Source organism: Coloeus monedula (genome assembly GCF_965178545.1).
Source record: "Coloeus monedula genome assembly, chromosome: 2".
In the NCBI taxonomy this organism is placed as follows: Eukaryota; Metazoa; Chordata; class Aves; order Passeriformes; family Corvidae; genus Coloeus; species Coloeus monedula.
This window is the reverse complement of record NC_138782.1, coordinates 112,811,601-112,838,941: the sequence shown is the minus strand read 5'-3', so window position 1 is coordinate 112,838,941 and position 27,341 is coordinate 112,811,601. Positions and strand designations below refer to the sequence as shown.

Here is a 27,341-nt window from a genome sequence, read left to right as displayed (position 1 = left end):
AGAGCTATCCACCAAGGGTTCAGTTTTGGATTTACAACAAGTCTTGACTATAAGGAAGCATACTGCCCTAGGAAACAGTCAAGGACCAAATCTCAGTTACTCAGTTTCTGCAAAAAAACCAATCTCTTCAGACTGATTAATTCCTCTCTGTTTGGGCTCAGCTGGATTGGCAGGCACACAGACATTGGTCTCTGTCACTGTGCCATGGCAGGGGACACTGGTACCTTGTGTCAGATACTGAAGGGATGATTTTCTCTCTTCCCTGCAGGCACATTGTACAAGTGACAATTTGTGCTGGCCACATCGTGTAGCCTGAAGATCCTGAAAATATGTTTGAATATTCTTTGCAACTCTGTAGTTTCTGAAGAAGCCACGTAAAAATTTGGCTATGAGAACTACAGTGGATCTTCACCGAACACATTCACAATGAACATCTTTATGTTTCTGAATATTCTGCCTTATTAATTGTTCTGGCACTTTAGCTTATAGAGCAAGATTCAGGACATGGATAGAAAATAAGGGTTGGTTCTGCCAAAAAATATTTGGTTACATGTCTGTGTTAAGGTGTCATGGGTTTTGAAGTCAGCTAGGGATACTTGGCATATATCCTATCCAAAGGGAAACTACAGGCCAAACCAGATGCCTCCCAAAACTCCTGCTGATTGTGTATGGTAAAAGACCCCATGCATTTCACAAAGCATCTCCACAGTTCTTCATACACTGCTAAAAGCAATAACTACTTTGAAACTTTATTTATGTCTCTTGTAATGTAACAACTTTACAAATTCACCAAGTAAATGGATTGTGTAGCTAAAGTTAACTCGTACTTAAAGAATATAACCCATCCTGACCAAGCAGATTCTCCAATCTGTGCACACATTTTCTTACAAACAGTTTCAATGGAATTAGGTAGAAATTATCTGGAACACTGGAAAATGACACATCTGTTTTCTATGATGGTTCTTGTTATCAAAATGCATTTTTTGCAGAGCCACGGAAATGACTCTTTCAGTCATGTAAGTGAGATCTCTTGACCTATTGCAAAGGAGACATCACACCTGCAGTGCCTTTAACTTTTGTCAACTTACTTGTATACATGTATTTAGAAACAGCTGAGTAAGAAACCTGGTTCTGCATGAACACAGCATAAAATGGCCCAAACATACATAGCCAAAGGTAAGATAATCATGGGAAACAAACATAATGTTTCAAATCAGCTTCCTAAAAAAATCTAAAATGTAAGAAACCCTATAATATTAACCAGCAAGAACTGCTCTTTCACTTAAGGGATAGTTGGGTAATTATTCAAACCTGGACAAGACTGGATTGTCAAGTGAAATAATAATTCAGACTTCCAGAGGATAATGAGATAGATCTCAAGGCCATTAGCAGTGGCCCTTATTATAATACTGGCCAAGGTTCCCCAAGAAAGACAGAGAATATTTAAATGAAACTTGTAGGGAACTAGTTTGAACTTGTATATTTGAACGGCTTAGCACTGTCTCCATTACTGGAGAGAAAGATATCTATCATGTAAGACTGTGAAACCAGTCAGGCTTTCGAGACTGAAATCCCTGAGGGCAGAAATTAAAACGTAAAATAATTAGAAAATCAAGCCACACTGAAACTCACAGAGTTTATATTAACAATCTTATTCTAGTGAGATTTTAAGGTCTGGTTCAGCACTCAGTTGTCTCCCCTTTCCTGATTGTTTCTCTCTCATTCAAAACAAGCAAATCCAACATATATCTTCTCTGACTTCAAGTGTGTCATGAAGAATTATGGCTTTAGATGTAAGGGCTTTTTAGATTGGAAACAGAGGAAGGGATTACTTTATCTCTATAAAATAGGTCCTGCTTATGACACATTTGTATATGCATGCTTCATTCTGCTCTGTTTGTTTGCTTTTAACCACTGTGGGAATAACTCAATAGCTTATGGTCACAGAGAAGCTCCCTAATCCCTGGAAAAACAGTTGTCTAGCCTGCAGTTTATAAGGCACAGTACGGCTAATGTGTCAGCAGTTGCCACAGATTAGAAATACTGCTTGTTTTAATATTCTCTTTATGATGCTTCTCCTAGGTACAGGGGTTTCCAAATACAGGAGCAGAGCTAGGGCTGGCATGCCTGGCATCCTCCAGTGAGGAACTCTGCTCTGCACCTTAATGAACATCTCCTGGGCTTACTGGTCTCCAGGGTGCTCGGACTATTGGGCTAGACTGGGGTTTACAGCAGGTTAAGCAAGAGGGCTGACTAAGAATTTGTCAGAATAAATCAAATATTAAAGACTGATTAAATATTTTACGATCTTTTTACTTAGGCTTTGATTTGAAGTTTACTTCATCTGCTAGCCAGAGATCTGCTGAAGGTTAATTGATGGAGGAAGAGTAAATAACAGCTGATGCTGCTGGCCCTAAGTATGCAAGGCATTTAGGAGTATTCCTAACCTCAAGTGTGCAGTCACTGATGTGCTCATTTGTCTCACTAGGTTAGTGTCACTAGAGCTCAGATATGTGATCAAATTACTGCTGTGAAAGTGGTTTAAGCTTATGTGTTTTCCCTTGTATTGTATATTTGCACGTGTCTCCAGTGACACCAAGTAATCCTTTAAATTGTGTTAATTTGATCATGCATCTGAGTACCCAGTGCAGCAAATTGGGATAGGTGGCTATGGAAAGTGGAGATGATGCCTCTTAGAAGACAGATAACTCCTATGGAGGAGAGAGACATCCAGCAGAACTCAGTCTACCAGAATTAGAGTATAAATCTCTCCCCTTTCTCCTTCTACAAAATCAATGGTTTGTAACTTATAAATGTGACCTAACAAATTGCTTTTGCAGACTTTGGGCTTTTTTTATTATTTTCGTAAAGTGAAAGAATTAACGATACTCTTAAAATTGTTGGTTAATTTTTGGCTACCTGACTGGGCCAGTATCACTTAAAGTCCATCCAGAGAGAGCTCAAAGAGCAATTCAGAAGCTCACCATCCAGCAAGAGCCCCCATCATATTTGGGGTTTGGAGCTGAAAACTTAAAAGCAATCCAAATATTTAGTTTTAGAGAAGTACTGCTGAGATTGTATCTGAGCTCCTTTTCAAGGGAACGTTGGTAAGGGTTTACACATACCAAAGTACAATTTATGTAAAGAGCGGGAAGAGTTATTGGACTGATCATTTTTAATAGAGATTCCTTGTCTTTAATACAGAGCTACACAACAGAACTTAATAGCTTGTGGCAAATAAATAATTTACACATGGATTGTGTCTGAATACAAATGCATACATAAAATATCACAGACTTAATGAAGGTGCTGGTTTTTTAGAAAATCAATTTAATTGATTTTGCTGATAGGTCTGCATTAATATTTTCGTAAGCTCCATTTTGCTTTACCTGTACACGTGGTACCAGTTGTGATTTGTAAGGGAGGAAGGGAAAACTCTGCAAATGCAGTTGGAAACTCAGCACACAGAGCATAGGTAGTTTTGAAGTGTCTGGGGTAAGACATTCAGAAATAACACTCCACCGTGACCCAGTGGAGGGGCTCACTTACAAAGTACTCCTTGGAAAAGGTCAACCTCTCAGAACGCTCATGACTATTCAGGGTGTTTTGCAGCATTTGAGCCCGATGAAGCTGGTAATGAAGAGTTTTCCCCTTAACGCTGAATGTGTCGGGTTGTTCAGCTGCAATAAGCTTGACTTGTGTTTGGCTTGGGCTCCTACCAGAGCAGGGAGAAGACAAGGGCTGAAGAAGGTGGTCATTGTTGTGGCAGATGCACAACTGCAGCCAGGAAAACAGTGGTCGTATGGAAACATGGGGCATATTTCACAGGGAGAGGCATGGGATGATGGCTGCTTTACCCTTGGGAACACCGGCTTATCTGATGGGCCTGAAAGCTGCTTTTCACTACTTTTCACCCAGAGCTTGTCCTACCTCCTGTTGACACACTGTTTTTTATTGTCAGTAACTCACAAAAGCTCTGCATTTTAGAAAAGCGCGTAGGCAGCTGCCAGGGCTGGGCTGGCGGGCCCACAGAGAGCGGCGGGGATGCCGAGGGTCAGCCGCCACCCACCCCTGCTGTGTGCCCCTCGGGGCCGAGCCGGCCCGCCTTACCTTTGGGGTGCCAGGGGTCCGTGAACTCGTACTTCCCCACGCCGATCGTCCGCAGCATCTGCACCCCATTGGTGTTGTCCGGGCCGCCTGCCGCCGCGTTGGGGGGCAGCGGGGCGGCCGCCTGCCCGTTGGTGGTGGGCGCGCTGCTGGGCAGGGCGGCCGAGGGCAGGGCTGGGGGCGGCGGCGGCAGCATGGGGCAGGCCAGGTGGCCATTGCCCGCCGCCCCGGGGCCCGGGTGGGCCACTGGGCCCACGCCACTCATGGAGGACATGCTGAGGGGCTGGCTGTTGGTGTACAAGGGCTGGCTCTGGAGGTTGACCACCATGTTGCTGAGGGGCTGGGAGGGCTGCGGCTGGAGCTGGTAGTGGCCTGGCATCAGTGGGAGCTGGGGGGTGACGTGCGGCGGGAGGGAGGGTGTGACTCCGATGACTGGGGCCTGGACGTTGGCGGCCGGGCTGAAGGTGGGCGGCTGTGTCATCCCGTAGGAGTGCGTGATGAGGGTGGGCTGGCTGCCCGCTGCCACTGTGGTGACCCAGGGCGCTGCACCTGTGGCATGAAGGAAGGGTGGCAATGGTGGTGGGCTCAGCATGGGTGAGAACAGACATCAACACCCTCATCCTTCCCCTCCCGCACCCGCGGATGGCGCCCACACGCCCCGCTGCACAATACCTAAAGCAGTTCGGGATCTGGAGCCGTTCCCAAGCAGTAAGTGCATAAAATTGCTGCAGCGATGTGAGTGCAATTGTTAAAATACTCGTCAGGTGACATGCGGCATGTTTGCGGTTTTATGTATTTTGCACTTTATGCAGCTTAAGTGCACGCTTCCAAGAAAATTAACCTCTTTCCCTGCTGCGCTTTCACGGCTCCCTGACAAACACTCTGTGTGTATAATAATGGTGCTCCAGCCACTACAAAGACATTGTAATTAGACGTCTGGCTCAGTAGCACAATGTATGATATGTGTCTGGAAGCTGGAAATCATTTCAGGTAGTTCTGGACATAAAAGAAGTCTTAGAGTATTACAGAGTGCCTTTTCCCCTAGTGAAGGCAGAGAAGGAGAAAAAAAACCCCGCTCTAATGAACTTGCAGCATCTTAATACATTCATATCAGCCCTGGCATAGAAGAAACTTGAGGGGTCTTTACAATGAGGGAAAACCCCTGCTAAAGAATAAAGAAAGGGCTCACAATGAAGTCTTATTTACAGAGGTAAGTGGAGATAGTGTATTGAAGTTGCTTTGAACGATTTTCCCTGCTAGAATTACAAATAAGATTAGAGACATACCTGGGTTTTCGTTCTCCCTCATCTGTTTAGATGGCGGCTCATCAGTGTCCCAGGGCGTGGACTGATTGATGGGTGTCTGTCCCCACCTGACACTTGTTGCAAGTCCTTGAGGCTGATTTTCAGTCTTGGAAATGCAAGGTGTCTACCAGAGAGAAAGAAAAATAGAGAATAAAAATGTTTTGACTACTGGGATTAATTACGGTTCCTCATAACTAGTAGCTTGCTTGTTTGTTACAGTCCAAGAGGATATCCTAAGATCTTTAAATATCATTCATTTGGGGGTTGGACTACATGATCTCCAGAGGTCTCTTCCAACCCTAACAGTTCTGATTCTGTGATTGTCCTCCAGGCTTGCATGACACGTCCGTATGGAAATACAATATATTTGAAAAAAATTCTTCTGGAAATTTAATACAGCCACCTTAAAAAAAAAAAAAAAAGAATCCACAACAAACTAATATTTTCAGAAATAAGTCGCATCATTTTCCATGAAAATAAAAAACCCCAACAGACAACAACTCAGATATGGTAATATCCACTCAGTGGCAGCTACATAAAATAGGACAATCTTCTGTTTGCTCAATCTCTTCCAAAAATAGTGAGTTTTGTTTAGCAGGAGGCAGAACAAGAGAGACTTATTTACAACTGTAGGACAAATTACTATAGAACAGTAAAGAGAAGTCTTCGTATTTACTATCTGTCAACCCTTAAAATTGAATGCCAATAAAAAAAAGCAGCATAACATCACTGGCTGCTAAAGTGGGTATGTTGGCAGGTCTTCAGAGAGGTTAAAATAACTGTAAAGTAGGGGCTGAATAATCATCAAAGCAGACATGATCTGAAAGAGATCTCTTGATGAAGAAACTATCACATGGATTTAAATGCTACACCAGCCCCCCGCTGCAATTTTAGGGGACCTTCCCAAACAATCATGCCTTTGCTGAGAAAAGGCTTGTAGAAAACAAGGGTGCTCCAATAGGTCTCATTTATTTAAGTCTGCTGCGTATTTCATTGCTGGAAGATTAAAAGTTTTTTGTTTTGTTTTGTTTTGTTTTTACTGGTGTCAGAACCTCTAAACCAAGCAAACGGAACCAGCTGCCTATTGCTGAATGAGTATTGAAGAGTGAAGCCATAAAGAACAGGAGACCAGTCTGAGCGATTGCTTGTTTGCTTCACATCTGGGAAGTAATTTAGCTCAGAGATGGGGGTACAGCAGCTCCATAAATGCCCTGGGTCACATTGCACCAATGAAATCTCTGTCAACACCAGCAGCCTATTCACCCATCACCAAGTACCTCAATCACACCATGAAAGGAAGTCATTAGCAGACCCATTTATGCCCTCTGCAAATACATGCACACCTTCCCCAAGCCAATCAGTCATTCCTCCTGTCTTTATATCCACCGGAGGAGCCTGCTTCCTCCTGCCCTCCCTTCTTCCCCACCAGCACCTCCGCTAGCACCTGCCCTGCTCCAATGTTCCCTCCTTCACCCAAAGGCTCCTGAAATCTCCTGACACCCACCCCCTTTTCTACCTGAGCATTATCCTTGGTGGGCTCTTGGAGTCAGGAGTTGTGTGTGCAGACCTTGACAGAGGACATGGGTTTTGCTGTGCTGCTCTCTTTGCTCACAGAAGCCACAATGGGAATATTTCCCCCACTAGAAATGCTATACTTTGTTAAAAGCAGATGTTCACAAGGAAATGTTATTCTTAACATCTTTTTTCCTATGATTGTTATTTTTTAAAACTCATCAATTTAATTCTTTTCTATAGTTTGGGGGTTGTGTTTTTGGGTTTTTTTAATGTCATTTCTCCAGATTTTTTTTCTATTCTAATTGCACCGAGGACAATGATATTCTGGTTTTAGATTCACATTTACTTCTGTCCCCACCATTTCAACTACCTCTATAACTTTTGCAATTGAAATAAAAATGAGTCAGAAAAGACATAAAGAGAGGACATGCAGACAGTCAAGAGCTTCAAGAGCTTTGCTCTATTCATGGTGAAGAAAGGGCAGGAGGGGAAGAAATAAGTCTCAGTTTTGAAATGCTTTTTATTTATAAATTGTCCTGAGAAAATGATTATTCTGAATACCTTTAGCTTTTACATTATACAGGGTCTTTGACACAGGAGGATATAACGCTGCTGGTGGTTTACCAGTTCCTGTTAGCAGTATCCATTTGGATCTAGCTAAACTGTTTAACAGCAGCCAAAGCACTCTGCAGTAGAAAAATAAATAAATAAAAGAACCACCAACATTCTCTGCCTATATATCAGCTAAAATACTTCCCCCAGAAACACCAATATTTATTCTAAAGTAAAGCTTTAAAAAACCATAAATGCAATATAGAGAGATGGGCATTTTTAGGAACCTAAAGGAGGATTCATGACTCAAATCATGCTCTGTGTGTTCCACATGTGCATCTGTGTGTTGCATTCTTTGTTGTATGAACCGGGTCTTACCAGTGGGTTTGAAATACACACTTCTCATTATTGTGTGGCATTGTCAAGACAGGCAGCATCTTGTTTAACTTTGTTACATCCCCAAGCTCCTTTAAAACGGTGTTGATCTAAAATAAGAAAAAAAAAATACTCCTCTACCTTAAATAATTCAGAACCACACACACATACTACAATTTTAGAAGAACCCGTATGTTTTGTCCAGAATGGGTAAAGAAGGGAGTACGTGATACAGCTCTCCTAAATCCTATAAAAATCCAGTTGCCTATTTTGGAACCTGTTTTCCAAAAAACCTAGAGCACCAGACCAGACACATGTGAAAGTGGTAGAGTCTGCAGCCAAATCTAGATCTAAATTCCTTACTTTGAGCATTAAAAAAGAGGAAGGAGGTTATCAGGTTTGCTATCAATAAACAATTCTCCTTCACTTTCACTAAATACCAGACCTTTCACTAAACATGCTCACAAACACTGCTTCTTAGAGGCTCAGTGGATTTAAATGCACAAATCCAGTAGGTTGCTTTCAAACTGTACTCCTGAACTTGTGTTTGTTTGATCAGAAAGTGCTTGAGATCAGCTAGTATGAAATCATGACATACATCCATGAAACACAGACAGTAATGGTGGAGGAAACAGAGAAACAGCTTACTGAACTTCCTTTTAAAATGTATACATACTTCTGGTCTCTGATCTAATTTATGCTTTATTTTTCTTAATACATGAAGGGTTACATTACAAGTGTTACATGTCTCTGATCTGATTGCAGCAATTACCCATTTGCGTCTCTGGAAAGCGAAATTATTTCCAGCATTATCAAACAAAGGAACTTTCTGTCCATTCACTCAGGCCCATGACAGTGCTCTATTTGATGCTTTTAATGTACAACACAAATGACCAAAAAATGGCCTGTATTATGCTAGTTGTGCAGGGGGAAGAGCTGTGTTCCATTAGTGATCGACAGACTTCACAGAAACTAATTGTACTACGTTACACTTTTATCTTTAGCTTTCATGTCAGATGCTTGTTTGAATTAAACATGGAACACATGAAAAGACCAAAAGGTTTCTAAAAGGTCTGTTGAAGCCTGGCTAGTCAACAGCAACATTGGCTAGTTAATTGCCTGAAATTCCTGGCAGACTACAAAGACTACTTAAGGAAGCATCAGCATCTTTCTAGCACCAGTAAAATGTTCAATTTGTGCTCTTTGTCATGGATAGACTACCCCAAAACCAAATGTGAGCATTTTTTACCTCTTTAGTTTGAAGCCACCATTAAGAATCAATAAAATCTTCAGCTGAAGTCTGCATTTCACCACCTGCCACTTTGAACTCCAGCAGGGAGCAGTCTCCCAGTTTTAAGGAAATTAACCACAATACAGATTTACAGGCCGAAGAGAGAAAGACGGAACAATTCTGGAATTACATGAGACTAACACAGTCAAGTTGCCAGACTGTCAATTTTTTGTAGCTCAAGAAGTCATAATTGTTGTACAGCTGGCCCACTGAACCTTATTATATTAACACATTAAAACTTTCAGATTCATGGGGCTTTTCAGGATATCCACAAGAAAGTCTATCAGTTCACACCCATCAGCTGGTGCTAAAGATTGGGAATTAGTGATTTGGTCTATACAGCATCAGTTTACATGGCTACTATTAGGTGTTGAGGAAGCATAGCTACAACTAGGTCAGACTTTAAGTCCTAAGCTTTACAAATCTTTAATGAAACAAGACCTAAACTTTTAGTAAGACCTTCTTTACAACAACGGAAACATAAAACCGATTGTACTACTTACAGAATCAAAGAGTATGTTAGTGGTCTTAAAAACCCCAACACAACAACTACAAAAATCCAACAACAAAAATTCCAGTACAATCTTCCCCAGGCTCAACACAATCAAGCACTTCCTGGGAGGTCCTTATAAACACACTCGAGCATCTTCCCCAAAGCTTGTGGAACCACTGACATACATCCTGCAATGGCTCAGAGTGCTAAGACCTATTCTAACAGTTTCATGAGCAAAAAAGAACTAATCTGGAAAGAGGGATACTATTTGTGATTCCCAGCAATAAAAATTGTTTTACTAAGACCTTCATTTAAAGTGATGGATGAGAAGTAGCGAATCTCTGTTCCAATTTTCCAAAAGAGATTGGGAATGGCAGCTTAATACCAAGATAATGTATCCAATACGCAACGCAGTCTATTTTCTCTCCCCATTGAAAATAAAAAGGTTAAGATGCATGCATGCACAGAGGCAAACATTCCCTCCCACAGATTTAGGTTTTATGGCCTGTCATGGGTAAAAGCAACTTCAGTTTAATGAGGGAGTTCCTTTTAAAGCTGTTCTCTATGCCTCTAACCGGTAATGACTAGTGGCCCTGGTTAGGTTTAAAGTCTGAATGTATCTGATGCTCTAAAAAGTTTAGTGGTCTCTGCACCAAAGAGTTTATGGCCTAATTTGTAGTTCACACTGTTAAATATTGCATGAAACAGATACTGTGTGCATGAAACACGCATGTAAAATCTGAACTGTACAGGGATAAATCTTCATCTGGAGTAAATTCCTATATGGCACTGGACAGGACCCAAATATATTTCTGAGTTTAGTCCATGGCCAAAGAAGCTCTTAAGGACAGAAGCAGAGCTTTTAAAGATGCAGTGATGATAGCAATATCTCCATAGCACTGGCTGTGTGGCTGGGCTACAGAAATTAAACTACTGTTTTAAGAGATGGATGTACTGTAATGTATTAAAAACCTAAGAGATATTGACAAGCCAGTGTGCAAGAGGAACAGAAAGAACAGTCCTGCAGTAAAACCTCACTCAAGAACTTGCTCATGGGTGGAGATAAGAACTCATCTACCTTACAGTTCCCATCACCAGGCAATTCTGCAATGACACAGCGTTGTTTTTCTCTTCCCAAAACTAATATGGGAGCCACAAGAAATAGAGTAATAAAGTTAACTCACAGGAAAAATGTTACTACCCTGCATAAAAGACAAAAGAAGTCTTAGTTCCCTCTTGAGCAGAGAGAATAATTCAATATTTAAACTCCTTAAACACCATCCAGCAAGAAGCCACCAGTTAGTGTGAGCTCCGGAGCACTATGGCACAGCCTGCAGAGACACACGGCTTAGCAGTGGGGTAAAGTCTGCACCCGCTCTTGCTTTGCAGAGGATTTAAGGACATCCCCACCTTGAGGTTAATGACACAGGCTTGGAGAACCCCAGGTGGGCCCACATCCCTGTGATGGATGCACTCCACCCCTTAAACAAACTGTGGTAGTTTGGTACAGGCTGCGAAGGAAGTAAAGGTCTGATCCGTGTCCAGGCCAATAACTACTTTAGTTTCAACTTGTTCTCTGAAAAACCATGAAGGAAACAGTGACACAAGTGAGCATCGATGCACATGAGCTTGGAACACTGATCATGTGATTAACACATGAATAGCTGGTGGCTTTTTAAAGACTCATTAATCAAGGAGCAAAGAAATTTGCAGATACAAGGAGACTCATGCACACCTTTTCCATTGCATGCAATTTGACTATAAGCCAACCACTTTATTCCATATATATGACAGCCTAAGTGAGCCTTCTTGAGCTCTTCTGGCCAGGCAGCCTGGTTGCTTGGTGGAGATCTTTCCTTGAGCTGGGACACCTCTCAAGGAGGCTCCTTGAGACAGAGAGACCTTTAACTAATGGCAGATCTGTCAGGAACCTAAATTAATACTAATGAAATATTACTAATTCATGTAGCTGCTCAATATTAATTATTATAAACTTACTATAGATAATTCCATTAGATATACCCATTGTCCAAGTCTGAGACTAAGATTGGACCTAACTGCACCAAGGCTCCAGAAGGAGTTTAGAAAGCAAGCGGGTCCACTCTGAACCTTGTGACTCAACAGGAGGCTCTTCCTCACTCTTTGTATTTCTTTCATTAGATATAGACCTTTGTCTAAGTCTGAGACTCAGAATGTTTTGCACAGAGACCAAAGATGCAAAATGGTTAGGAAGACTCTCCCAATGGGTCATGAGGTACAGAGTGGTGGAACTTGGGTGCAGCCAGGTGCAATCTAACTTGATTCTAACTCAGTTTGCATCTGTGCACTTCTTTCATGCAGTAATTAGTAAGGTGAACCTCGCCATCAAACTTGTTTAACCTTTGTAAACCACTGTTAAACTTTTTAAAATTCCACTGAACTTACTGAACTAACTCAGTGAAACACATTGCTGCTTCTCTCTCGAGTGAGGTGCATTCCACCCATTCACAGGAGTCCCAGACCAGCACAACATCAGTACCTTTACCCAGCTGTGATCCTGGCTCCATGCAGAGCAGAGCTTCTCACTACCCAGTCTGTGAGCTGATAAGAAGGCACAGGTATGGGCATGTCCAGCTTCTTCCCACCACCAAAATCAACCCCAGCTTTCCCGGACTGAGCCTTGGCTACTCTCATAAATAAGACAGCCCAAACTCCCAAGCTTTGACAGTGCAGTGGAAGATAACTCTAAACTGGGAAAGGGTCAACTGCTTCTGTCTCATTAACCCTTTCCAAGGCTCATCATCCACATTAGATGCAGGTTAATGAAGGAAAGAGAAATAATGAGATTATGGAATAGGAGACAGAAAGAAGGGATAGAAAAAAGTTGTGAATTGACTTCAAGTGGTATCTATTTCTTTCTGGTGGCTGACTGCCCAGTACAACCACCGCTCTCACACCAGTGCTCCAGTCATTAGCTAGGAATGAATGCAGGACCATGGAATGACAAGAAGTGCTTCACAAATGCTACTTTGTATTCCGTCTTGGCAAATTGCACCAGCAGAGGCTCAGGTACTCACCCAGCTGCCTTCATTTCTCAGCGAGAACATCAGGGAACGGAGCTGAGGTATCGAACCAAGGTCCCGGCTGCGACACTTGCTGCTCCAGGACACCAGGGACATCAGCGCACGACACTGGGTTCGAGCACAGAAGCCCCACTTTAGCCTGAGCAGAACCTCCTCTGCTAACACGGTCTGCATGCAGATCAACCCCAAATCAGAGCAAAGCTATGAATGCAAAATCATCTCACGACGGAGGAGAAAACACGCGGCATCGGGAACAACGCGGCAGCTACAGAGAACATGCACTGCGCAATGCGAGAGGGCTCTCAGAGATCCTGCAGGCATCCCATGGCACGGGCAGATAAATACAGTCCATCATAAGTGCTTTTGTCAGAGGGCTTAAGGAAATATGGGCAATAATGGAGTAAGTGCTTGTCAGACCAGAATCCCAAGGGTGCACAAAGAATGTTGCCCTTGTGTACTGGCAAAGCTATTGAAGAACAAGCTAAAGGCAGACTTCTTGAAAACTAAACATCTATCTTGAATGCAAATGCTGGCCATTGCTAGGTTCAGAAGTCACTCCACATGGCATTTTCATGCCAAATTTCCCATGGAATTCTTTTAATTATCCAAACAGGACCCCAAATTTCATTCTGGATCAGGGCTGAAGCATTAGAAAGAGAGGAATACTTAGGAAGTAAAAGGCTCCAATCCCAGTATTAAGTTACTGCTATAAAAGTTCCTTTTTGTTGTATTGGATGCCGACATTTTACATTCAAGCCCTCTGAACTCAATGTTTCAATTGTAGTACACACTCCGTGGCAGGAAAGTGCATGTTCTCTGCCTACACAGCAGGCACATAAAAAGAAAGGGGAAAAAAAAAGAAAACCAATATAAGCCTATGAGTGTTGAACAGTGCTGTGTGATATTACTGATTTATTAAGTTGGCTTGATCAATAAGGCTATCATCAAGGGCACATTTAGTTTGCACATAAATTTCACTTTCTAACAAGCACTTTTGTGTGCTCACTTTATTTTCCATAATCTGATCCAGGTCTCAGGAAGCTTTCTTTAAGGGAGAACAGAGAATTCTTTTTCTAAAAAAAGGATCAAAGTATACTCAGTCAACTCTCAAACAAAAGGACAGTCAGTACTGTAGAAACAGCATGCTTACCTTTCACAGCACAAAGAAAAATAAGCCTATAGGTCTGGATTTATCACTGCCTTAAGTTCATCAACATCAATTGAGCTATTAAATCGTGGCTGAATTTGGCTCACAGCAATTAAAAAATTTCAACTTTCTCTGAATGACTTCCATCAGTAACATGCTAATTTAATGCATAATTTAAACTCTGCTGTCCTTTAATTCAGCATTTGTAAATAATTAAAAAAGAACTAAAAATCCTTTTGCATTTATAAAGATGACCCCTTCCCCATTTTTCTACTGCAAAACAAAAATGACTTTTCAGTCAAGAATTTATTTATTCTTTATATCTGAAAGTAAAAGCCATCGAAAAGATGAGAAACTGATTTACAAGATAAAACAATTAGCTCTGGGATATGTACATTAAGACTAATAAATTTCACATCATATTTTAAGGAGTGGAGGAGGAATCCCAGATATATTAGACTTTATTCAAATTCTACTGAAATGTTCAATTAAGACTGTCTTATGAAGGTAAGTTATGCAGTCACTAAAATGCAATGTGAAAAACAGCATTAGAGTGCTATTTCTCTCAGAGACTATACACTTTAATAATCCATCCCTTTTTCTACACCCAAGATAACATCTAAAATCTGGGTATTCCTGTAATTGCACTGGTCTTGTTAAAATTTTTGGTTGTGTAGGAGAAACACAAATGTATTCCACAGTAAAAATACTACAATAATACACTGCGTTCCCTTTTAACCCAAAATCAAGTATCTCAATGATTCTTATTAAAACCTTTTTTCCTCTTCTATTAAAACCATTTTCTCTGTGCAGACAGACGAAAATGCCTTTTAGGACTCAAACAAGTTTGTGCAAAACCAGCTCAAACCCATCAATCTCCTAGCTGGTTCCTAAAAGAAGGTAAACATTCCCCAAGCTGCTCTGACCAGACGTGACTGGCAGATCCTTTTTGGGAAGGAGGTCTCCAGATACAACCCTGTTTCCATTCAGATTCAGAGCTTTAATAACACAAGAAGTTCAGTGCAGGATCAGTCAGTAAGGCAGTCATTTACAGCAGAGTGCTAATATATGGTTTTGCTGGAAACACAGTCACTGTTTTCTCCAATTTTTCTGCTCTGTAGGTTTTACATCAAAGCATTCTTGCTTGTTTTGTTTCCACATCTCCATGCTACCAGTGGGAAGCTGCCCAGTCCTCCTGTTTTCGTTCAGCAGAACGGATTCGTAGACTAGCATGACTGCCTCAGGTGCCTCAACCACCATCCTTCTAAAAGATTTATGGCAAACATTGCATCCCAAGATATAAATCTACCAAATGGCTATTGGACATACTTTGCTGTCCACAGCCACATGATTTAAAGCAAAACTGATAATGGTATAGCTTGGGCTAGTGTTAGTAGTATGCCTGTCAGAATTGTGCTACATTGCCACACATTTTTTCCAGACACCTCATTCTGATTTTGGGTGTGAATCCTTCAGTATTACTCTGTTCATGGCAACTCATGATGCTAAACAGTCCTCTGTCACCCAAGGAAAAATGGGTACCATAACGATTAAGCTCTACTTACATTTCCTTCACTGCTTTACATTCCTTTACTTTTTATTCTTGTAAGATTGAATTCTTCTAGGCATCCAGTTTGAACCACTGGACTAACTAAGAAGAGGAAATCCAGCAAGGTTGGGGAGTTTTGCCAAAGACTTCTCTGTTTTGGAAAATCCCTTGTTATGTATCTTTTAAAGAAAATTCATGTTACAAAAAGCATAAAACCTCACACTCTCTTTGCTCCCAGGAAGTTAACACAAAGTAAAACCACCTCTAAAAATAATCTCCCACTCAAGAAACTTCAAGGTGACAGGGAGAGAGAGAGGGGTTATTGTAAGCACTAAATAACACAGGTTGGTTCTGTAAGCCATGAAGGGAAGGACAAGCTAAAATTAAATGACCTTTGGTAGGGATACCTCACCTACAACAGCAAGTTGTTACCCGATCTTCCTAATTCTTCTCCTCTGCTGTTGCAGGTCATGGTCCATCAGAAGCTGCTATTCCTTCTAGGATGGGTGCAGGGCACACAGTGTCCTTGTGTTCCCCCAGGGTGAACTGCCAGGCATGTCAGCCTGGGTCATTGCAGGCAATACCCCTTAAGAGGCAGCGTGTCCCCTGCTGAACCTGCTGTGCCTTTCAGAAGAGGCAAGGGGAGTTCTAGCTGTTCTTGTGCAACCATTGCCTCCAGAAGACAAACTGAGCCTTGGTTTGTTGTAATAAAGCTTCAGTTATAACACAAATCTATAAATATCTAACAGTGCAGATCAAAATGGCCGACTCTGGTCACAAGTATTGATCAGCATGAAAGAAGCAAAATGGGGCCACAGACCTACTCCAAAAAAAATCCAAGAAGGATGCTTTCCACACAACAGATAGAGATCAAAATAATCTTTGTTGTGAATCCAAAATTCCTTTCCACCTATGGCACAGTTTTTGGAGTGACTGTTAGCTTCAGACAAGCTCTGATTATACCAGCTTATCCACATGTTATTAGAACAAAGCACAGAGACATATCTTGTTTTTTATGCTTATTGATGATTCTGTGACAAATTCAAACACTGATCACATGTTGAGTTTCTTAAAATCACTGAGTTAGCAAGAAAGTTGAGCCATTAAGCAAGATCTTCCACCAAGCACACCTGTCTCAGAAAGGGTAACTGAGTTTGTGACATTAAGATGCTTTGAGAGGAGATATAAGGTTGGACTGAATGAAAACTGTAGGTCCCTTCCCAGTGAACTACTTCCATTCCATTCCATTCCATTCCATTCCATTCCATTCCATTCCATTCATTCCATTCATTCATTCATTAAAGCATATGTATATAGATGTGTATGTATCTCTTCCCCTTTCTAGTACTGAGCTGTGGATGTTACAAAATGTTCATCTTCTAAAAGTAGTCCAAGCTTCATGTACTGGGGAAGAAAAACAAGAGGTAAAAGCTAACAGACCTGCTGAGGGCCTGCTTTTCTAATGCTGCATTTGATTAATTATATCATTTATTTTCAATGACTGGTTCAATCAATTCTGATCAAATTAACAAAGACAATGATCAGAAATACCAGACTAAAACACAATACAAATTATTTGGTTCCAGGGGATCCAATCAAAGGAAACAGGATTAAATTAACCAGTGATCAGATTAAGGAGAAGTTGCTGTATAAAGTCAGAAATGTATTAGTACTTCAGGCCATTTGCTGTGCCTGTAGGTTGCCATTTCCCTCTCTTCCTAGAATTCTCAATAAGCTTTAAACAAAATTGAGTTTTCTGGGTATTACAAAGTGGAAGAAATAATAATAATAATAATAATAATAATAATAATAATAATAATAATAATAATAGTAATAATGCTGCCATTACTATTATTTCACAGTACCACAGTATGTGGGGCTCTGCCACAGTAGGCACCCTCTAAAGAAAAAATACATCCCCATACATCCTCCTTCCCCAAGGAGGTACCTCAAGGAGTTTACAGTCTATGTGCACTACACAGAGATCAAAAGGTGACAGAATATCAGGATACAATCAAAAAGACAGAAAAACCCATTTAATTCTACAACGTTAGTAAAGCACAAAGATGAAAAATCTACTGTTCAACAGGGAGTGTTAATGAAAGTTGCCAGTGATATAGCTGAAAATGTAGTTCTTACCCAAAAATGAAAGTAAATACAGGTACCACAGGAGAAGTACTTCTATTTGCTATGTACTAAGCTAAATCTCAAGTAGCTGACAAGGTCCTACAGCACTGAACAGAGATTTACCTTCAAATGCCTTGGGCTCATGCTGGTTCAACTGGACCCATCAGTGACCAGCGGCAAAGGGACTTTGTGTCTGATGTGAGGCAAAAGAAAGGCTGGGGACATCAGGAGCCAGCTCATTTGGAAGTAATTGGGGAAACATAAATGCTGAGTTAGATTGAAACCAAACTCAATTCCTGCCCTCTTTTTGTGCTAAGAGATTCATTTAAAAGATAAATGAGGGATGTGGAGAGGTACTCCCTAAGGACTGTTAATAAAGCTACTTTAGAATGCTGGCACGCTGTGCTGCTTGTGAATCCTGGCCCCACCTGCTACATGGGATAAAGAAGGACATTGGCCTGGATGTACCGCTCACATGGCAGCAGTACTCAGCAGCACAGTGAGAGAAGAAACCTACACTGCCACTGATCCCACTGTGCACACTGGGGGCTAAAGCAGAGGGTTTACCCAGCTTTCCAAAACGGTAAGAAAAAGAGCTGCTGTAACCTCAACAGAAGCCAATGCATGTGTAAGCAGGTCAGATCCAAATCAACAAATCCAAATCTTTGTCTCTTATGAAGCATTCAGGAGCTGTACAGGAAGACTCCCCCACTATCACTTGGTACAGCATCACTTCCATCTCTAGGTATGCTCTGTTGGTAACTGCCAGCAGACAACACGCCCATCCTGTCATCCAAGAGGGCACTTGTGATCACCCCAGGACTTTCCTTGCATGCAGGGAACAGGCCAAGCGAAGTGTTGTGGTGAGTGGTAGCTGACCTCTGGAGCGTAAGATGGTCTTTGTCCCGAATGAAACCACTGGAGACATGAGGCAACCACTGCTGGTCAGCAAGGCTGATGTTCACCCATGGGACCTGGTTTGTATGACCATGGCCCTGTGGCCTTTCCTTGCAGCTCACTGTTTGCACCAGGTATTGATGCTGAAGGACTGTCCTTGCAAGACTGAACACTTGATGAGCTGCTTTACTTACTGAGCTTGAGAAGGTATTTAGAGAAACATCCATCTCTCCCTTCCCACAACTTAAAGACTTAATATTTTATCTTTGTTTTCAGCTATGACAATGAGTAAATTTTAAAGCATCAGCTCTTCTCAGCCAAAAGACATTTGGCACTATGATTAAGAATGTATTATTTTGTCTCTTCTGCCCCCTTAAAGAGTAACTTATTTGTATGTACAGGCTTTTTCTCACGCTCTGCCTTACTACATTCTTTTTTCAATCTCATTGCAATTTTTTTCATGAGTATTCTAAGTTTCATTTTCTTACTTTATTTTCCCCATGTCTCTATCTCTCTCTTCACCCTTTCTATCACGCTCTCTCCTAAGTGAAATGAGAACCCAATTATATTCCTGTTAGAACTGAACTTTCAAATCCATCATGTGCTAGTGGGCTCAAAATTAGGCAAATAAATTCCCTCAACCCTACAAATGAAATTGAGTCATTGCATATGTTCTTTTAAGAGCACAAAGATGTCAAGTATTCACCCAGCTGTCACAAAATATGATGAGCAGGCTCTTTGAATTCATATACATTTTCTAAATCATTTGTCAGATTTAACAATAATGCTAATGGATCCAAAAGTAAATTCTAATCTATCCTAAATATCTGGTTATTATTTGTATTACAGTAGGACTCGGAATTGTCAGTTGAGAATCAGGGCACAATCTCTATGCATTTCACGCACAAAGATAATTTGGATGATGTGCAGGTATTATTTTGCACTTTCTCAAGTTTTATCTCATTATTTTAACCAACAGCCTCCTCATAGGTGTACTCAATTTCATTTAAGAACAAAAGTGCCAGCAGCTTGTAAGTATCACTACCTAATGTGTCGGCTGTTGAAACCCGGGTCTTACCTTTGGTAAAGCCAGCAACTGTCTCCCAGAGGCAGAATTTGAAGGCAAAATCTTTCACACAGGTCAGGCGTTGCTCACGTTTCGTTTTGGTCAAAGCTCACGATGGAAAGAGAGCAGAGCCAGATCAGCCTCAGCACAAGGATGGGCACCTGCAGAGAGCTGCTGATGCCAGCAGGTTGGACATTTCACAGCGCACCTGTACCTGGTCTGTGTGGGGCCAGCACCTCCCAAACATGTAGGAGTCGCTGCCCTGGCATTGAACACTGGTACAGGACTTCTCCAGGGGCCAACTCAACACACTCAGGGAATCTGTGATGGGGTGAACATATCCTGGGAGTTGTTCTCTATGTACTACCCTGGCTGCTTTTCTAAAAACCTATTAGGGCGCTGCTTTAAGCAGGAGGGCAGCAGATCCTGGCTGTCAGTGATAATCCACTACCAAAATCAATATGGTTGGCAAGCTTGCTTCACAGATTTACGATCAAAGAGCTCATTTCCCAAGAATGTGCTGTCAGTCCCATTGTCTTGGCCCAATTTCAACTCCAGTAATTACATTTTTGCCTGCCTAATATTCCCCTCTCGCTTTGAGGAGATGCGGGAGCCCTCTCATCCAGTCCCATGTTGTTTCACTGCATCATGGCCACATTCAGCATCAAGCTGGACACGTGGAAACAGCTTTCCCTGATCACATTTTATACAGCAGTTGCTGCCTAAAAAGCTTTGTAATTCTTAAAGAGGTGAAAAGTGTAAGATACTCTTGTTTCTGTTATTTAAAAATGATTTATTTGCCTCTGGAACTAGTCATCTAGAGACGTATTTTAATTTCCTTCTCTTTCATGAGTAAATTTGTACATTGAAATTATTTACCAAAGGTTGAACGAGGTAGGTCTTGGTTTTGTTTTCTTTTTTTTTTTTTAGATTTCATTACTAAACGTAAAATAGCTATAAAATGTGACTCTCTACAGCTTTTCAACACCAAGCTTGAGGGAGTTCAAGCCCTTTCAGAACTAGCCAGGAGAGCTAACTCCACTGGTGAACTAAAAATCTGTCCTTCTCAGTGGAATAAAATTCATGTTTACAGCTGCATAGGGCATAAAACGGGAGGTTTAAACTTGTGACATTTCCATGTCTGGAAAAGCTGTCACACACCCAGCACAGCATCTTACCTCGAGCTCTAAGCCCAGGGACATCAGTAGCATTATCTGAACTGAAAGAGTACCAGAGGGAAAGAATGGTGTATCTAAAACACTTTTAAAACCTCCCAAAATCTTTCCTGTATTCAGAAAACAGGCGTTTCCCTGATGGGAAGAGAGCTCTATTTCCAGCTGTATGTGTTTGCAATCTTACTTCTCAGAAACATCTTGGTAGTGCTCAACTGACCGACTCCTGCCCCTTGGAATTTTTCTTGGAGAAGATCTCTGAACCCAGAGAGTGAGAGAAAGCACTGGGGTTTTATTTAAAAAAATATTTTAAAGACTAAGCAACTGTTGGAAGCTGCTCTGAGCCAGAAACTGGTCAGATCAGTGCTGTAAACATGGCTTTGTGGGCAAAGGAAGATGTGCTACATACAAGTCATCATCAGTCGCTTTCGTCTGCATTCCCTGCACTCCTCTGCCTTCCCAAAGGACCATTTGGAGTGTTTAAACAACTGCACTTTTAAATAGACACCCTTAAGCATATTTTGCATTAAAATGTAAAAAAATGCCAAACAAAACAAGCCCAGCAAAAAATAAAAACCAGAGAAGTCTGCATATGAGAAAAGACTAATAAAGTACGAGTGCATTCATGTATTCTGGAGCATTTGCATGTGTCAGAGGGAGCGGAAGGGAGGTGAGCAGATGATGAGAAAACAAGAGATGAAACACAAAGTGACAGAAAAAAAGCACCAGTTTGGGAAAAAAAGAAGCACAGAAGGAAAAGGTTGTCTTGCAGATAGGCAAACCCTCTGTGTGCAACATGGGGGGAATTTTTTAACACTGAGCTTTTATCCACTAGCATCAACAGGGCTATTATAACTAACTTGGTAAGATCTAAGGGTGGCAGCTAAACAGTGTAATACAGGTACCTAATTTTGGTGTCATGCCTACTTCTCTCTGTCGGCTCTGTTAGAAGCTGGAGTCTGGCAGCCCTGGATAACAAGTGGTCTAAATTACTCATCACTCTCCAGATGGTAGGAGCCATTGTAAACTCTCTGACTATGCCCCCGTGTGCACTGCAGCAGAACCAGAGGGAAAAAGGGAAAAAAATGACAAAGAACATCATCCAGCTATATTACAAGCAGAAGAAATAAATTCAGGAACTCTATGAAGAAAATGATGACCTAAACCAAAGAAGATGGGATATTGGAAGTTAAATTATCTGTGCAGAAAAACTGAATGTAAAAAGATTCAAAGGAAAATACACTCTATGTAGCTGCAGCCTAGTGCATCTACAGGGAAAAAAGCCAATGTCCTCCCCCCGCAAAACACCCTAAACTAAACTAAAGGGAGTACATAGGAAGGAGGGATGTTTTTTTTGTTTTGAAGTATCTAGTTCCTAATTTAATCTTAATCCACTCTGACATTTATCCTCATGGATAATTCAGTATACAAATTTAAGGCAGAAAAAGAATCTATAAAAATAATAAAATAAGAGCTGCTTGCAAGGGCAGTATCAGCAAAAAAATTGCCCTTGGGTAAAAATAGTTCCTACTGCTTTGTGTCCCTTTCAGCTTTAGGCAATGTACCAAGATCCCAGGAACTACTTTTTTTCCCCTTGTGCAATCATTTGTGGCTCTCATCCAGCCTCTGATTATGCTAATTGTATTTGATGGAATTTGTATGTACTCTCCTTTGCTCTCATCTCAGCTGAACATACACAAGATGCATTTTTAATTTTTAACTCTTCAAAAATAAATATATAACGCAACTTTCTCCCCAAGGTTGTGTAAAAGTCAACCTTATTACTACTTCTAAACAGCAAATATGCAGCCTTTATTACTAGCAAAACAAATAACCCTTTCTATATTAATATGTTACAACAAAGCTTTTAGTTAGTGTGAGAGGAATGTCATAATGTAGGAGTTTGCATAACACAGTCTGATCATGTCACCTAGACACAATTCTGTTTGCATTCAATTAAATCCACCATCATAAGAAGTGCAACTTTAATATAAAGATACAGGCAAGCTGGCTAGATCAAGAGCCTACATCATTTTGAGAGACACTCAACACTAGAGAGACTGTGAGCTGTTACAAAACCTTTCCCAAGGGTTAGCAATAAAGCCCAGGACTTAAATTCCTGAATAAATGACTTTTTTTCCTTTAAAAAGCATTCCTTACCAAGTTGCTAAACATCAAAACCCACTGGATTTTACTGAGAAAAAACCAGATGACCTTAATGGCCTCAATCCTAGTTCCTTGACTGTCTTCAAGGTCCCCAAATGCAGCAGTGACTGGGTTATTTCATACTTCATGGAGATCCTCTGAACCTCTAAATTATTCTTTCATTTTACTAACTGTAAGCTAAAGAAAAATGTAACTGCAAGAGTAAAAGACTTCCTTCCTCTTGTAAATCAAAACAGGACTGGCTTTTCATCCTTTATTTAAGTGAATTTTAGTGTAAAATGCTCAGTGGGCCAACCTGTGCACCAGAGCTCCACTCTTCCACAGCTAAAGCCTCCCATTCCCTGAGGGACAGGACACTCACCTCCCAGAGCACCTCAGCATGGGACCATCCAGGCTGACCACCACAGCTGGCCATGCCTCCTAGGGCCACATTTCCATAATAGCCGAGGTAGAGAGGGCCCTTGATTTCTGCCTAATTCCACAGAGATGGAGTTAGGGTGGCCAAACCTGAAGCTTGGAAATCCAGAGGCACCTAAGGGCCTTTGAAAGCCAGACTTGGCGGGCTTGTCACCTCCAAAAATGGGACATGGGTGCACTGGAATGTCAGCAGAAATGAGGCAGGGGATGCAAGTTGGACAGGGGGTTTGGCCACATTCCCTTTTGCCTCCCAGCCCCAGTTATCTGTGCATGCCCACAAGATTTGATGTTGATGTCTGAAGGAAGCAGTGGTCAGCTATCACTCTACTCATACTAGAGCTTTGACCAAATCTTTTTGTTATTGTCCAGGCATCTGGTGGGCCTGTGCACATTACTGGTGTAAATACTAGTTCTGGAGGCTGGGTCCCCAGCCACCCACAGTTATGGACCCTCACAGGAGTAGTCAGCCCTTCTGAGATGGGCTTCTTGAGCTGTTTGATAGGAGTGAGAGCTCTCTGCATGTCAGAAGCTGCCATGTGAATCTATCCGTGGTGGAATTGGCTCTTTTCCTCAGTCTCTGTTTCTTCATTCTCCACCCTTGTACAATGAACTGACTGCCAACCACTTTTCTTGCAAGGGTGGCTGCACTTCACTGGTAAAATGTATATAATTTATTTGGAGATCAGTCTAAAAGTAACTCTATTAAACAAAAAAAAAGAAAAAGAAAAAAGAGATTCTTCAGAACTCTTGCTATCCCTGACATACTCTTAGAACACAATACAGCAGCTAAAAAACATAAATCACCCAAAATAACAGAAACACTTCTCTCCACCTCTTGTCTGCTACTACCTAAAGTCTTTGTGATTCTTCAGGCACAGTTGTTATATACATGCAAATTTTAATTAAGGGAAAACTTGGCTGAATACTAGATAAAATTATTTGTTGTATCATATATTTGAAAAGCAATGCATCATTCTAATAGATTATCCAACGGATATTTGCAAACCTCTATAGAAGTGTTTAGCTAATGCAAAAAAAAGAAAGATTAATTGAATAATTTATTTGATGGACAACAGCATTATTCATTAAATACATTATTCAACCAGTAGTATTCAACCAGTACTAATTAATTAAAAGCAGAGAGACAATTGCTTTCAAGTACAACTCATTCACATCCCAGTTTTGGCTCCATTAAAAAAAGGGCTTTGCAGAGCAATGTCTCAATGTGAGTGTAGATGGTGCTGATATTCTTTGTGCTAAAGGAACCATGTCCTGAATCACAGCATCCTTGACCAAAAATATCTGCATGACTGTGGTAGGATTTCCACCTCCTAATGAATTGCCTGGCTGTACTGGGTCTGGATTTGAGCATCCTCAGATGTGGAGGTATTTTAGTACATGGAATAGATTAAATGAGACTATTTAATTCGCAGGGCAGGTCCAACTTGCTAACTGCTCCAGCTATGCTCTTCTTGGGAGCTTTCAGATATGAGAAAGAAGCAATCTGGCATCCCCTTTGCTACTTGGTTTCCCAAGTGCTTTGCAAACACTCTTCCATCCCGTGACTAAGACCTGCAATTAGCTGATAAAGGCACAACAGTGTCCTTACCCAGCCTGGTGACATGCCATGCCTATGTCCCACTGTGCTACAGGACTGCAGAGCATTCCAAGCATCACCTACCCAAGCTGCCGTGTCACCAGCCGTGTCCCCAGCAGAGCCCATGCTGCTTTGCCCTGCCAACAGGGCACTACTGGGACGAGCCAGTGAAACCACCTGTGCTTCAGAATTTCAGCTTCTTCTGCTACATCAGCACAAGCATTTTAGAAATTTTTATTCAGCAAGGAACAATGAAGAACATCAGGCCTTAAGAGCAAAAGGCTAACAACAGACGAGTCCACCCCATCGAGGGAAAAGGCAAAGACCGTATCTTAAGTCCCAAGTAATTACTTCCTAAAAGCACACAAAAGTGGAGAAATTCTTATTCCCCACAGATGGGAAGACCACCATCTGAATAAAACCAGCCTCATGATCGTGACAGAAGGCACATTTAACATAGTCTGCACATGACAAGGAATAAATATCATGCTAGGACTTTATAGACATAATAAACCCTTGTTAAGTGCCCACCAAATATACCGTGGAGAAGGCAGCCATAAAAATTGGCAAATAAAGACCCTCTTAAAGTTTAGCAAGCATCTAAAAATATTTTACTATTTAACCAAGTATCTCTCCTATTATGGGGGGGTTCTAGGATAATTTTCAGGGAACAAGGTTCAAAACGGTACGAGAAGAGTTTGGATCACACTGACTAAGTATTAACTGAAACAAGTTTTCTAGCTTAATTTACCCTACTATTTTAAGCAGTTTCTTTTAATGATTCAAGACACATTTCCACTCTAATCCCCTACTCCCGTTTGGAAGGAAACAGATGAATGTGATGAAATGCAATGAAGATGATAAATTCATGCCACTTGAAAAGTGGCAAATGACATTTACTGGTCTCTCAGTTCCCATTTCATGATTGATATGGAACTATAAACAAGAAAATAAGTACTGTTAAAAATCTTTCTATACAGCGGCAAGTAGGGTTTTAATGGTGGTTTGCCTGTGCTTATTAACAAGCCATGGCAGTTGCTGCACACTGATCAGTAACCGCGTGAGAGCTCAGCCTACTGTGGAAGTCCTGAGTCTATGTACTTTCAATTTTAGAGCATAACCATCATACGCTCCACAAACCAATGAAATTTCTAATAATACAAACCAATGATGTGTTAAATTGAGACACTTCTAGCCTGAATGCCAAAAACTTCACTATGATTTAAAGGATCTGTGCTTACCTTTCTCTATCAATTTACTGTTAATTTGCTACTATTGGAGCAATTTACAAAAAGGAAAAAAAAAAAAGGTAATATTTTATTTAATTTCTAATACCAATCCTGGTCATTTCCAATACATGCTCAAATGCCATTTATTGTACAAAATGCAATATAGTTATTCAAGAGGAATAAGAGATGCAATGAGAAGTGGTGCTGGGGAGCAGGCAAAAAGAAATCACTCTGCAAAATATCTGCATTTAGAAATAGGTGGCAATCCTCACTGCTCCCCTTAGAAGAGGCAGAGGCATTAACAAAAGTTTAGGTCATAAATGTTTGCCTGTTTCAATTATACCAAGCACTCTATATTTTGTTCATTATTTATTACACAGTTTTACTACTGTGCTGCTTATCATCAAATTGTAGCTTTACAGATAATCTGTATCAAACAAGATGACAATGGCCTATGAAAATATGGGGTTTTCTTAATGTGCCTTCCACCTTATCTCACCCCAACTTCTCAAGACAGAACCTAACAATTTATTTATGATTCTGTTTGTAGCTTATACCAAAACCAGACATTTAACAGGTTTTTTCCCCCAGCATCTTGTTCCCACTTTCTACTCAGATACTAAGATATATTGTAATGACCTTGCATGAATCACACTGACATCAGGCAGACTAGTCTGTGGAATAATTATGAAAATACTGTTCAATCTCTGTCTCCAGGGGCTCTCCAACAGTCCCTTAAAATCTTTGCCACATCTTTAAACAGGTGGATAGGGAATGGCTTTAAACTAAAAGAGGAGAGATTTAGATTAGATGTTAGGAAAAAATTCTCCACTGTGAGGATGGTGAGACACTGGAAAAGGCTGCCCAGAGAAGCTGCAGATGCCTTATCCCTGGAAGTGTTCAAGGCCAGGGGCTTTGAGCAACCTGGTTGAGTAGAAGATGCCCCTGCCCACGGCAGGGGAATTGGAACTAGATGTTCTTTAAGGTCCCTTCCACCCCAACCCATTCTGTGATTCTATGATCTTACCCCTCTCCAATTGGCTTTTGGAGCAAATAAAAGGTCACAGCTTCAAAAAGAATGGGAAGTGATCAGGGTGAATTCAGGTGCCTTTAACACAAAGCATTTAAAATTGGCTTTGCCATTAAACTATTGTTTGGCCAGGTGAGATGTGGCCTTCAGCAAAGCAGGATACACTGAAACCACTGTAATTCTCTGTGCAGCAGCTGCACTGCTGAGCAATTCCAAAAATTTCAAGCTTTGCTACTAGACAGCAG

General features: G+C 41.2%; 1 protein-coding gene across 1 annotated transcript in view; it reads right to left on the bottom strand.

Annotated features, from left to right (window-relative positions):
- KLHL29 (kelch like family member 29) overlaps positions 1–27,341 on the bottom strand; it is a gene marked incomplete at its 3' end in the record, with an annotated part of 389,918 nt that overhangs the window by 130,637 nt on the left and 231,940 nt on the right. The window contains exons 4-5 of the mRNA XM_082277061.1: positions 5,394–5,535; positions 4,111–4,656 (exon numbers count right to left, since the gene is read on the bottom strand). Of these exons, the coding sequence (XP_082133187.1) occupies positions 4,111–4,656; positions 5,394–5,535 (688 nt within the window). The remainder of the gene's footprint in view (positions 1–4,110; positions 4,657–5,393; positions 5,536–27,341) is intronic.